Source organism: Limulus polyphemus, unplaced genomic scaffold, assembly GCF_000517525.1.
Source record: "Limulus polyphemus unplaced genomic scaffold, Limulus_polyphemus-2.1.2 Scaffold1486, whole genome shotgun sequence".
Classification (NCBI taxonomy): Eukaryota; Metazoa; Arthropoda; class Merostomata; order Xiphosura; family Limulidae; genus Limulus; species Limulus polyphemus.
Genome location: NW_013667096.1, coordinates 230,786 through 244,073, shown reverse-complemented (window position 1 = coordinate 244,073; position 13,288 = coordinate 230,786). Strand labels below are relative to the sequence as shown.

Here is a 13,288-nt window from a genome sequence, read left to right as displayed (position 1 = left end):
AGAGTGAAAAAGCTTGTAAATACACGACAATCCCTGTTTAATGTGGAGCAGAATAAGGCCATTACAGGCCTAACTTTAACAAATAAAAAATCGTTTTTGAGTGCTTGCCTTGGATTCAAATGTGCAATGCACTTGACCAATCAGAGTGCTTAATGCAATTAGTGTCGGTAATCGCCTAATCGGTATTTCAATTTTCATTTGATACTTGGCAGTCTGGCATGTGCTTACTGTCAAGTTGGATGCGTCACCAAAGCTGAAGTACCGAATCTTAGGTCTTGAGAGCAAAATAGTTGTTTCTTCATTTTTCGTTCTATTTTTTTACCCCTTACGATGTCTAAAGAAAAGAGACTGTCATACACAGCTAAATTTAAATTAAGTGTGATTAATTATGCAAAAAAGCATGGAAACAGAGCTGCCGAAAGATATTTTGGTCCTCCACCAACAGAAAAAATGATTCATTGCTGGCACAAACAAGAAGAAGAATTGAAAATGATTAAAAGTGATAAATGCAATTTCTGAGGAAAAAAACAAAATGGCAAGATCTCGAAAATAAACTGTACGAATGGGTTGTGGATCAGAGAAGGCAAGGACTATCCGTTTCTACAAATATGATCATTTTTAAAGCAAAGAGGATTGCATGTGATAATAGTTTAGAAGATTTTACTGGTCATACATCGTGGTGTTATCGGTTCATGAAATGCAAAGGCCTAGGTCTGCATGTGGGTGAAGAATTCGTGGGAAAAAGTAAGAAGTGATATAGTGATTAAGTCATTTAAGAAATGTGGTATCAGTAACACAATGGATGGGACCAAGGATGACATTCTCCTTGACCATAATATTGGATCTAATGATTCCTTTCCAAGCGACAGTGAAAAATATGAAGATTTTGTAGGTTTTGAACCAAACTATATAACAGTAAACCTTTTTTTGATTTACCGTATTTTCTTACTTTGATTTTTTGAGCTCTTTTGTGTTTAGAACAATATATACTAATTTTTAAAGTATCAAATTGAATTTTTGTTCAATACAAATCTTTCAAATGTGACTGTAGCTTTTTCCCCCCAAAACTTTGTCTTCAAAATAAGGGTGTGTCATATATTCCCCAAAATATGGTACACACAAAACAAATTGAGATATATATGAAGCCATTTGATTTGGAATAGTGTCATGAACCAATCGTAGTGACAATTACTCAGCAAACAATTTTAATATTTCAGTTTTTCAAAAGTATTCAAACAGTCACAGTAAAACAAACACCAGATACTTCTTTAATTTTTTATCTGATATCATTAGCTTACAACATTATATTTTGCTTTAGTAATTCATGAAAACTGAAAATGAAATGAGCACAGGATTTTTTCATTGTACTTCTTAATTGATTGTCATTACTTACATAACAAAGACTTTGAAATAGAAATTTTATCCAATTTTGAATAGAATACTAGTAGTTTTTTATTTACACAGAAATGTTCCAATTAAGGAGTTTTTATTACAATTTGTTTATCCAATGTTTGTTCTAATAATTATCAAAGGCAGAGTTCAACCTCACTCGAATATTATACCATTTAGTTCATATGGTTTTAAATTCAATTTCCCATAAAGTAAGACCCTTTGATTATTAAAAAAATTTGTACATTATAGTTTATTGTTGCTAATTCTTTTACTGTCTTGTAAGTGAACATCCAGCAACATTACAAAATACAACTAAAGGATGCTTGACGAGACATTAATGAAAAGGATCACAATTATGTCTTGCTTTCCTGCTCAGGATTGAAAAGGAAAAATTTGCTATACTGGTCTGGACACGGCCTATAATAAATTGAGAATAAAACATACATTCTAAAAAAAGAGATATTTAAATTTTTAGGACACTATTCAAATAAACGTTTTTTTTAAATTTCTAATTATGGTATATTTACAATGAAAAATACTGAGAGATTGGGAAGGTCACCAGATTAATGGAGCAAACTTACAATAAATTCTGCAAAGTATTTGCTGTAATCATACATTCCACAAATGTTTATTAATGTTACAGGTGCAACATGCATTATGTACAGGCCTCAAAAATATGTGTTAATTTGAAAAAACAAAACAAAGGCCAATAAATCTTGTCCTACTGATGATGAATATGATAAGGAAATATACTTGTATATTGTACTGAAGAATGAATAAAGAGGTATTTGAATATACAGCAAAGCTACTAAGGCTATCTGCTGCTGTCCCTAATTTGGAACTATTAACAAGAAGGAAGACAGCACCCTACCACCCATGCTAAAGGACTGGCTATCAATCTTATAATGGACTCACATTTTAATGCAGGAAATATTTTGTGATATTTCCTAAATTCCAACCCAGCTTGCTAGTTCCAAAATCCAGAACTCTACCACAGGACAAACCTATGCCCGTAAAAAAGTATATATTTAACTATGGTAAAAGTTTATAATAAAAGGTAGAAATTTGAACCTTCAAGTTTTGTGTTTTGAATAACCAAACTTAAGCTTGCAAATGAACATTATACTTTATTATGTGCCTTGCATCTCCTATTATAGTGGCTATGCTACTTTTTTAAATATATATAAAAAGTTACCTCTACATTATTCACCAAAAAAATACAAAAAATTATAATATTAGCTACTATAATAACCTCTGCATCTAGATGTACAATGATGTATTAGTCAATAAGAAGACAGATTTGTTGTAATGGATGTTCTGGCTAACATTCTAAATGTTTTATATATATCTAATACACATACAAACTTTTATACAGTTTGACTAGTCTAAAAAATCAACTTGTAATGGATTTCTTAACTTATGCAGCAGAAGAAAGTTTAATGGCTTATACACAAGACAGGAACAAAATAAACATTACTGCTGGAAAATATGCTGAGATAATACTTTTTGATTTTAGAAAAAGTACCACTTAAAAACAGAACATCTCACACATTTAACATATTCACAGGGTCTTATAAATGTTGGATATACTGTACACAACCACTTCAAAATATTCATCACTACGAGTTCATGGTGTGGAGTCAAGTTGAAACTTTTTTATCAAGTTAAATAATAAATTAGAAATATTTTTTATATTCAATTTCTTTAGTATATTTTTTCTTTCTTCACAATTTTGAAAGCATACTTCAGTCCTAAAGTAATAGTTAAGGTTAATAAAACATTCTTAATGAACACAAAGCTAAATAAAAATATAGTGTACATGTAGATACTACTTTAATCAGCAACTTCATGTGTCAACCTTTCAAATGAATTTACTTTCAGAGATACCAGTATGACAAAATAACTTAAAGTATAAAAACAGTTTTGAACTAAAACAATATATAAGAATCACAACTCATATAGAGATTTTCTACAGTTTTCTAATTTCATTAATATTTACTAATATTGATTTATAACGCTAAAATTTATGGAACTTATACTATATACAAGGCTTTTAATTTCATCATCAAAAACATCTGGCAAGTTATATATGTAGTATGTATTTAAAAAACATTAGAAATTTTGAATTTTGATCATACAAATTTATTAAAAAAACTGGAGATAAAAGTATCTGTTACAGAAATCACGTAATACATTAACCCTATGGTTATGGGCATCCTGTTCTGCTCATGTCACAAGATTTTACTTTGTTACATTCAAACTTCAGTCAAGCAATCTTACGACCAAGGTATGACAATGAAATTAGCATTAAAATTTACATTTATAGTTCAAAGTTTTATACTAGCTAACTTTTAATTCCTTTATTTCAAAAGAAACCTTAATGAAAAATTATTAAATTTGACACAAATGTTCACACAACTTAATTTCTGGACTTTGTAACTTGAATACTTCTTGACATATGCTAACCTTCCATGTATCGATAAAATTTAGGTTAATTGCTCTGTTTATACATTCTTCTTAGGGCACATTTGGAGAAAATAAAATAAATTTATTGGAACTCTTGACAGATATCATGACCACTTTCTACACTTGCAATTTCTCAGCCAATTATACTTAATTGAATTAGATGCTTATAACCAACAGAATGACCACATTTTAAAATACAATCTCCCAATAGTTATTTTGAAATTGGCGTGAAGAATTCCATGGAGAACTTGTCAAACTGCTTTTAGCATTGCTGCTACTTTTGCCTTCGCTAGCACTTTAGTGTTGTTTCTCACCTATAAATATGTTAGTTTGATACTCAAAATATTCAGAGTCTGAGTGCAAATAAATACAATACAAAATTAACAAATCTTTAGTTAAAATACTTAATTAAAATAATCTTTCTTTTTGTACAGAATCTTTAAGAAAATCTTACCCATTATTGTGAAGATATGTTAAGAAAGCTCAGAGTTATTCTGTGTATTTTTAAGAAGTAGCCAAATGGGTTCAACCCCATAACCTTAAGGTTGAGAGAACTCTACAAGAGCTTTGTAATTATATAATCAATGTTTATGCATTTTTATATTATGATAACATTTTTAATGAAAACGTAACATTGTGGCAGGTACAATTTTCAATTTATTCAAGTTGTGTACATTATTATATCAAATTTTACAGGTTTTCTTAGGGCTATGAACAGAATGATATTTGTTAATAATGGCTTATTTTTATAAACAACTTCCTATGCTCCTTAAGCTAAGCATCATGGTTATGTAACTATCATTAAAATATTGAAATGTATTACTTTATTGCCACACTTTTTACTTAATCAATAATTAATAGCAGAAAGTATTGTTTGCTCATTGAAATAATTATATAAACATTTGCTTTTGCTATAAGCATTAGATATTTTAAGGTAATACTGAATTGCTTTCACTAATATCCCAGTAATATAAAAAATATATATTTAAAAAACATTCTGTTAATTTGTGGAATTCATATTGAAATATATGAATGAATTGTGTTTATAACCCAAGAGAGGTCCTTCTATGTTAAATTTATTATAATATTTTCTAAGTAATTTTTCCCTCTCAACTTTTTCTAAAAAGCTAGCAGGTTTTTTCTTTTTACTTTTAATACTCAGTTGTTTTCTTTGTGAAATTGTTGACACTTACTAGTTTCTTTTGCTTTTACCATAAATTGTTTGATATTGTTTCATCTCAGGTTACTGTCTTAAATGATATTTGTAGTTTGACATACCAGCTGTCTCCCTGTCCAGTCAAATTCTCCATCATCCATATAACCTTTACGTTCAAAGAGGTCTTGAAATAATTTTCTAAGGTAGTCATAATCAGGAGTTTCAAAGAAATCTAGTCGCCTAACATATCTGAGATATGTAGCCAGTTCCTCTGTTAAAAAAAAATTTTTTTACAAAGTGAATGGGTAGCCATAACTCAGCATTATACCGATAACTATTCAAAAATCCAAAATGCAATCAATACTTACATTGATTTCTTCAACAATATAACACAGAAAACAAACACTGTTACAGTATGATAAGATTTCAAAATATAAAAGAATTGTCTAAAAACCATTGTAAGAAATAAGAATTGTGTAGACAAGTCAAATTTACAGAGAAATAACATATACCAGCTCTTAGTGAAGGTCATTTGACTGAAATGCTGACAAAAGCAAGATGATCAATGGAATTTAATAATCAATTAATAATTGAGTTCTCTAAACTAACTGATTATTCTCCCAAGGAAGAAAAACTTATAATGCTAAAAAACAAACTTGGTTTCAACGCCCATTGCAGGAAGAGCATAGAAAGTCAGCCCATTATGTAACTTTGCATTTAACAACAAACAAATAATAGCAAAATTTTAATTACTTATATCAGGGTAGTCCAGCTTCTAAAGATTACAAGTCAGAAAAATACTCTTTCATGGGCAACACATACTATTTTTTAATAAGATTATATAATTACAAAACTTTGATACAATGTTGTCCTTTAATGTTTACATTGCCTATTCATTTTACATTTAAATAAGTCTTATTCTGATTTTAGTCTTTCCTGTTAGTGAGACCATGTATGTGACCATTAACCAGAAAGAATGAGGTACTAATTTTCATTTTCATATACACATATAAATATTATTTATCCTTAACTGTTAATGAGAACAATGGAGGCAAGGCTTTTGTTTAAATACTGATTCGAAATCAATTTCAACGCTGAAGTCGAGAGTCGAAAGCATGTGTCGAGTATGTCATTAACCATCACATTCCATGTCTTTGATTTCACTTGCTTCATCACAAAAAAAGTTCTTTCACAGATATATATATATATGTGCTTCCAAATATCAAACCCATTTTGAGTGCAAAGTTTTGTAGTTTTTGGAAATGCTCTCTAGAATCAAACATTCAGAAACTATCATGTTTCTTTTTTTGTTTTTTTAAAGGGGCAGATTGCAGCTCACATAATTCCAGATCTTCAACAGTAATTTCCACTGGGTTGTTAAATGTTTCTTTCAAAGCTTCAATGTGTCCCATCAGCTGGGAGACATGCTATTAACTACTTGGAATCTGAGGTTTAGAACATTCAAGTGATCAATCATGTCTGTCAGGAATGCCAAGGAGTGAAGGAATTCTTTGTCTTGCAGTTGATTAAAATAGTTGTTTGTATTGCCAATTTGCTCATTCTGGAGGAAGGACAGGATTTCTTTTCACTTAATTATCAGGTATTTGAGAGAAATAGTAAATCACTAAATTCTATATTCACTTTTTTTTTAAAAATATATGAATTTCCCATATCTTTAGGATTTGTTACCACCTCTTATAGTGTTTATTATGTTGACAACCCTACCCATTGCATCACTCATCTTCAAAATCTTTCCACATAGTGCTTCCTGATGTATAATGCAGTGAATAGTGATAGTAACCACTCCAAACCAAGTAACCCCATTTTATTGCCAATCATTCCTTTAGCACGGTCAGTTACAATGCAGGAGCTCTTATGAAACCTATAATATTATAGTAATAACAGAGATAAGTGCTGCATAAATGTCTGAACCTTTTGTACTGTTATTCAAAGGTTACATCTTCAGGTGTTCTTCATGTATTGAGAAATCTTTATCAATAGTGTAAGAGATGTCACTGATGTGCCTTCATCCAAAGCTACTGAATAGTATTCACATTCCTGAATGATAAATTTTAGTTTGGAAAAAATATGTTCATATATTTCACTTATTCTTCTTGACACACTTTCAAAATTTCTAGCCATTTTATCATCCCCAAACGCATGTGCCATTCTCACTTCACACTATTTTACAACTACCCCATCTCTAAATTATTTTTATTTTTCACAAGCATCAGAGACCTTGTATGATTCAGTAAGACTTACAGTTTGAGGTTCTGCATACTTAGTTAAAGCACATTTTTGTTTTTCATGCTACCTTTCAATTCTCCTACATAGTGGTCATACTTTATTTTAAATTGTGTGTCATATTGTTGTCTCATTTTGTACTCCTTTGGTATAACAATAGTTTGAAAATATACAAGACAATGCAGTTTTCCATTGTTTCCAATAAAGAAAAATTTTCCCTTCCAATTCAAATTAAATGCCCTTTGTTCCTCAAAATCCTTTCTTTTGTTTTAGTGGACATTCATTTTGAGGTCCAATTTACAAGTTACTAAGTATAGTTTTTGCCACTGAGAGCTATAAAAATAAGTGCTATGACACCAGATTTACACAACACACTACCCCTTGCATGATACAGACAGACTAATCTATCTGACAAAAAGTGGAAATACTTTTGGCAGAATCACATTCACCACCACAAGACAATCACAGCTTGAGTTCTAAAATCAAATTTAACCAATCACAACTTGTTTCACATGCTATGAGTAATATATAAAATAAACATTATTACTTCTCTGTGAAACGCAAAGACTACGGCACTAGGCTAACCTCGCAACTCATAGGGAGAATAGGTTTTGCACAGTCTAGCAATAAATTATTCCAAGAATTTAGAATAGTTATACAAGACTTATTATAAAGACATTCATATGATTAAGAAATGCTATTTAAAGTATTAATTGTTTTTTCTGCAATTGTTATTAAGGGGCCTGCAGGCCACAAAAATCATCTCATGGGCAAAATGAGGCCTGCAGGCCCACAGTTGGACCATTCTGACTTTTTTAGTCAGAATAATCAAAAATCGTAATCAGGTACCTGATGATGACAAAACCTTGTCGAAACGTTGTACATTTGCTGTTATGTTAAACCTGTGTTAAAGTTTTTCTTCATTACCCATTCAAGCCATCTCCAACCATTACTGGATAGTTTGAATAATCAAAAACAGTAATCAATGGGAATAGTAAATTGAGCTAGTTACATATTTATACAACATTAATTGATTTAATCATATTTAGAATATGAGCAGTGATTATATCAATTAATGTCCCATAAATTAACTTATTAATCAATTAATGTCACAAAAATAATCAATTAATTGAAATTAGTGTTTCTGGTTATTACCGTTTTCAATTATTCCAACAACAATGAATTAATCACTTTCACAAAAGTATTCAACTAATCAAATTAGGGTTTACAATTATTCTGAATATCCAAGTAATTGAAATACTGCCATTATGTCTGTTTGATTCCCCTTGCCACTAAATTTACCTATCCATTCTTCATTATTGCAAAGCTACTAGGGCTATCTGCAACTGTCACTAATTTTGAACTGTGTACTAGAGGAAGGGCAATTAGCTGGAAGCACCAACTCTCTAGCTACTAGCATATTAAAGATAGTGTAAATTAACTTTTTTTTTACACTGTGTTATGTTCCTAATTAATAATTGTGCAACAAAGTACTTTAATATTATAAAAGCAAGCTCAGACCCCCACCCATTTTTGACAGAAATTAATAATTGTATTCTTTAACCCTTTCCAGACAGATCACGGGTCAAAAGCCACATCATCGTGTTTGTTGAATCGCATTCGAAATTTTATTGAACTACAATTTCATGAATCTATGTAAGTAAGTTTGGTATCAAATTGTAGATTATAATTCAAATTTCAAAATCCATTATTTAATTTCTTAATTTAAAAGTAAATATTAAAAACATCAATTTTTGTGTGTCACGTGGTATGTTGAATGCAGCATTGTTTCAAATTAGATATTTGTGATGTGAAAATACCAACTCTAGTTTTGTATGAAATAGAAACTCATATTACCTATACTGACGAGCTAGAATATAAAATAATAACCCCTATATTTTCTATTTGCTGAGATATGGCTCATGTACTGAATCAAACATGGTGGCCCACCAATCAAAAGCTCAGAATGTCACCCTAGTTGCTTTCACAGCCATTTCCATGTGTTAGGACACCAACTCGTTCTTTCAAACCATGATTTCAAGGAGGTAGGTTGTATCTTTAGTCTGCTCAAAATTTCATATTTTTTAGACCCAAATACAGCATAGTTATTAAGCTTGATAAACTATAGTGGAATTCTAGGGTATTTATATAGTAATTTATCACTTTTGGTAATTCAACTGTATATATTAAACCTATCAAAAAATTATTTTGTTTCATATCTTCCACGTGCAAAATTTTAAAAGGCTTAGCAATCTACGTCAAGCAACAACTGAGTACAAAGGTCGTAACTAGAAAAGATATTTGTTTGCTTTACTTCTTTATTTACTGTTCTATTTTTTAAGAAAAATAAGTTTAAGAACTTATTTCTAAATAGCAATAATCTATATACATATATAATGTATAATAATTGAAATGTGACTGTATTTTACAAAATACTAGTCTACTAAAACACAGCCAAGACATGTCACTTTGTAAAGACTAAAAGTCAGTTTTATATTATTGGATACAGTAACATGAAAGCATGTGTGCTGCATCACTGTATCTTCTGTATTGTTAGCCAGGCACAGTTGAAAGGTCAATATAATAAAAATAATAAATATATATAAATGTATAATGTTATGAGATTTAAGCTATTCAGTCTAAACATTTATGTTTTCATGCTATAATTTGTAGTCATTCTAGAATGAAAAAAGGCACAAGTTATATTTACTTCCTAATTTTTTAACGTGGTTATGAAATCAATCAAATAGACCAAACCCGCATAGAGATTTGTTACTGAAAATAACAGATAAAATATAGTTTTTTTCTTAAGAAACGTTTGATAACTATCTGGACATTATAAACATTTCGCATGTGAAATTTGAAAACTTTCTGATGCATAAAAGTATTTTTAATCTTAAAATTAAGATTACTTTGCATGTTGGATAAGTAACATGTGAAAAAAAAAAGGCATGAGAAAAAACATTGCTTAACAAACCTTAAGACTTAATAAAAACAATTTGAAATTTTGTTTATGAAAGCATTGTAATATTTACAGATAATCTGACAAATTTCGTTAACGCATGTTTACTAATTTAAAAGTTAGAGCATTAAAACTATAACAAGCAAAAAATGGTTTTGAGGTCAGTCCCAGAACCAAACCCAAGCTAAAAAGAGTTAATGTTGTATAACCAGCTTTAGATCTTGTGGAAACACCCATATATTTTTTTCAGAAATTAATAGCTATATTATTTAATGTTGTATAAGTAGGCATAGATCTGAACACCCTCCATTTTTTCAGAAATTAATTAAAAAACAACCAATAGTATGAAAAAGAAATATAAGATGTCAGTGTTTTTATTTGATCATTCCATTAATTACCATAAAAAGCTTTATTTTTTCTGTTTTTTCCTGCAACAGCTGGAGTCTATAGCTATCCGGTTACAGCCTCAGCCAATAACTGATCATTTCTAAATGAATACAACAATATGAATACAAAGTGTGTGCTCTAAACTTCAGAGATTTGTTTTCATCAAAGTTAGTGTTGTTTTTCAAAATTGTAGTGCATACTGGAAGGATTTAGACATTTTGGCAATAAAGTTAGAAAAAATTAGCTACTTTTCAGATAATAATAAAATAACTTTTTTAGTTCAGCCAACATCTTGCCATTGCAATCTCATCAGGACTAGTAGTACAAGAACTGTTTACAGTTGGTATTGCTCAGGACACCTGCAGCTCCTATAGTATATACTTATTACAATGTTGATTTTTTTTCATTGTTTGGAAGTTATAATACTTGTGAGAAAGATGTTTTCATATTGTTGACATAAAAAATAAGTGAAAATGTAAATGATACGATTGTATAAGCAATGACTTAAAAAATAAATAAAAACAGGCACCCTGTGTATGAAAGCTAAAATATGAATTTAAGTGTGGACTTTATAATTTGTTTTTAAATATAATTAAAATTACTTCATTTTAATTATGAAACTATATATATGTTTGTCTTTAATTGGTTTTATTTCTATATCATTCACAATACGAGAAATAAAAATATAAGCTTTGAAATCATTGGAATAAATCCAACTGCAACAACAATGGCTTTGTATTCTTTCTAATTGACTTTATTACTAAAGTTACAAGTAGTATTTAGTTACAAGTATAAACACAATGAAAGTAACATACATTTATCAACAGTACTAGTATATATCTAGTTGGAACTCCCCCACCCCATTTTGAGTAACAGTTTCTCTAAATATGGATTTCTAATAACATTTAACATAATTTGAAACATTCATGAATCATATGTTTAAAATTGTTTAGCACAAGTACTCCTTCTAGTGTGCTTTTATATTTCTATATTTTATTTTTCTTTATGAACATCAGTTGTTTGGTGCTTTATGGCGCAAAGCAGTGAGGCTATCTGCATCAAACAACTGGTAAAAACAATGAAATTAAAGTAAAATGTAAAAATACAGCAACTTAAAACCAATACATGTCGATAAAAGATTTATATATAATTAAAAAGACCTATAGTGTGAAAAAATGAAAAATACAATCTAATCGGACAGTGTCATCATTACCAATGACACTGTCCAGCATCAGGGGTAAACTTTTAGAAAACATGTGTCTAAAATGGTACTGCCGCTCACGGTCGTAACGACGGTACGACAGTAAAATGTGGGCTATTGTGACTTGAATGTCACAATGGCTACACATCGGTGGGTCAATACCCGATAAAAGAAAACGATGGGGTAAAAAACTATGACCAATGCATAGTCTTGCCAGGACTATTTCCTCCTTCCGATCTTTATAGAAGCAAGACAGCCAAAGACCAACAGAAGGTTTGATCTGGAAAAGCTTGTTATGGCGTTGCTCACCCCAAGTCGACTGCCAACTGGCACGAAGCCGCGCCTTGAAGACAGGACCGTAGTCCATGTATGGGACAGGCATGGCTGTGATGGCACCAAAGCAGACGGACTTAGCTGCGGTGTCAGCGAGCTCGTTCCCGTGAATACTGACGTGGCCAGGGATCCAGAAAAACTGGATGGAAATAGAATATAGAGAAAAGTGGGCCAATCGGTGTTGAATATCGACGAGAACAGGGTGAGAACTAATGTTAAGCGATTCCAGGGCCAGAAGAGAGCTAAGAGAATCAGTGTAAATAGTACAATTACTGTACTGTATAGCTTCTACATGATCCAGGGCAAGAGAAATAGCAAACAACTCAGCAGTGAACACAGAAACTGTAGAGGGGATCCTGCGAGCAACAACCGAGCCACAACACACCATGGCAGAACCTACAGAGTCACCCGATTTCGAACCATCCGTGTAAATAGGAAGAGAAGAATGGCTCGAAAGATGTTCAGCAAAAAGAAGATGGTACTTCCAATCGGGAGTATCCGCCTTCCCCAGATGACTCAGAGAAAGGTTACAGGATGGGATAGTAATAAGCCATGGTGGAATGGGCTGATCATTGGGGACAGCAAAGTCATCCAATGCCAGACCCAATTCAGCCAGTAGCGCCCAGATACGAAGGCCAAACGGAGGAATAGCAGACCATCTGTTCTGAAAGAGCATTGTCCACCAAGGAAGAAAGACACAATCCAAGGTGGGCTGCCATGGTAAGGATCGAAGCTTAGTAGCATATTGTAAAGAAAGTTTCAATCGAATCAGAGCACGATAGATCCTGAGCATAGAACATCAATCCGCTCCCCCAAGAGCTGGAAGAGAGGACACGGAGGATGTTCAGAGCCCTTGCCCACTTGACACGTAGCTGCTTGGTGTGTGGAATGAAGCTAAGCTTACGGTCAAAGATAAGCCCCAAGAACTTTGCCTCAGGGACCACATGAATAACTATATTGCCAAGATGGAGCTTGGGATCGGGGTGGAGACCCCTTCGGCGGCAAAAATGCATGCAAACGGTTTTGGAAAACGAAAATTTAAAACCATTTGCAGTGGTCCATGTCAACAACCGATTGAGGGCAGTCTGAAGCTGCTGCTCAATAAACCTCATGTTCATAGACCGACACGAGTTGTGGAAGTCATCGA

At 31.6% G+C, this 13,288-nt stretch overlaps 1 protein-coding gene across 2 annotated transcripts in view; it reads right to left on the bottom strand.

The window, feature by feature from the left end:
• The window catches only part of LOC106463797 (casein kinase I-like), an 82,157-nt gene that overhangs the window by 14,898 nt on the left and 53,971 nt on the right, over window positions 1-13,288 (bottom strand). For both annotated transcript variants that reach the window (XM_013923863.2, XM_022391403.1), the window contains exon 7: window positions 5,137-5,285. In XM_013923863.2, coding sequence (XP_013779317.2) covers window positions 5,137-5,285 — 149 coding nt within the window. The remainder of the gene's footprint in view (window positions 1-5,136; window positions 5,286-13,288) is intronic.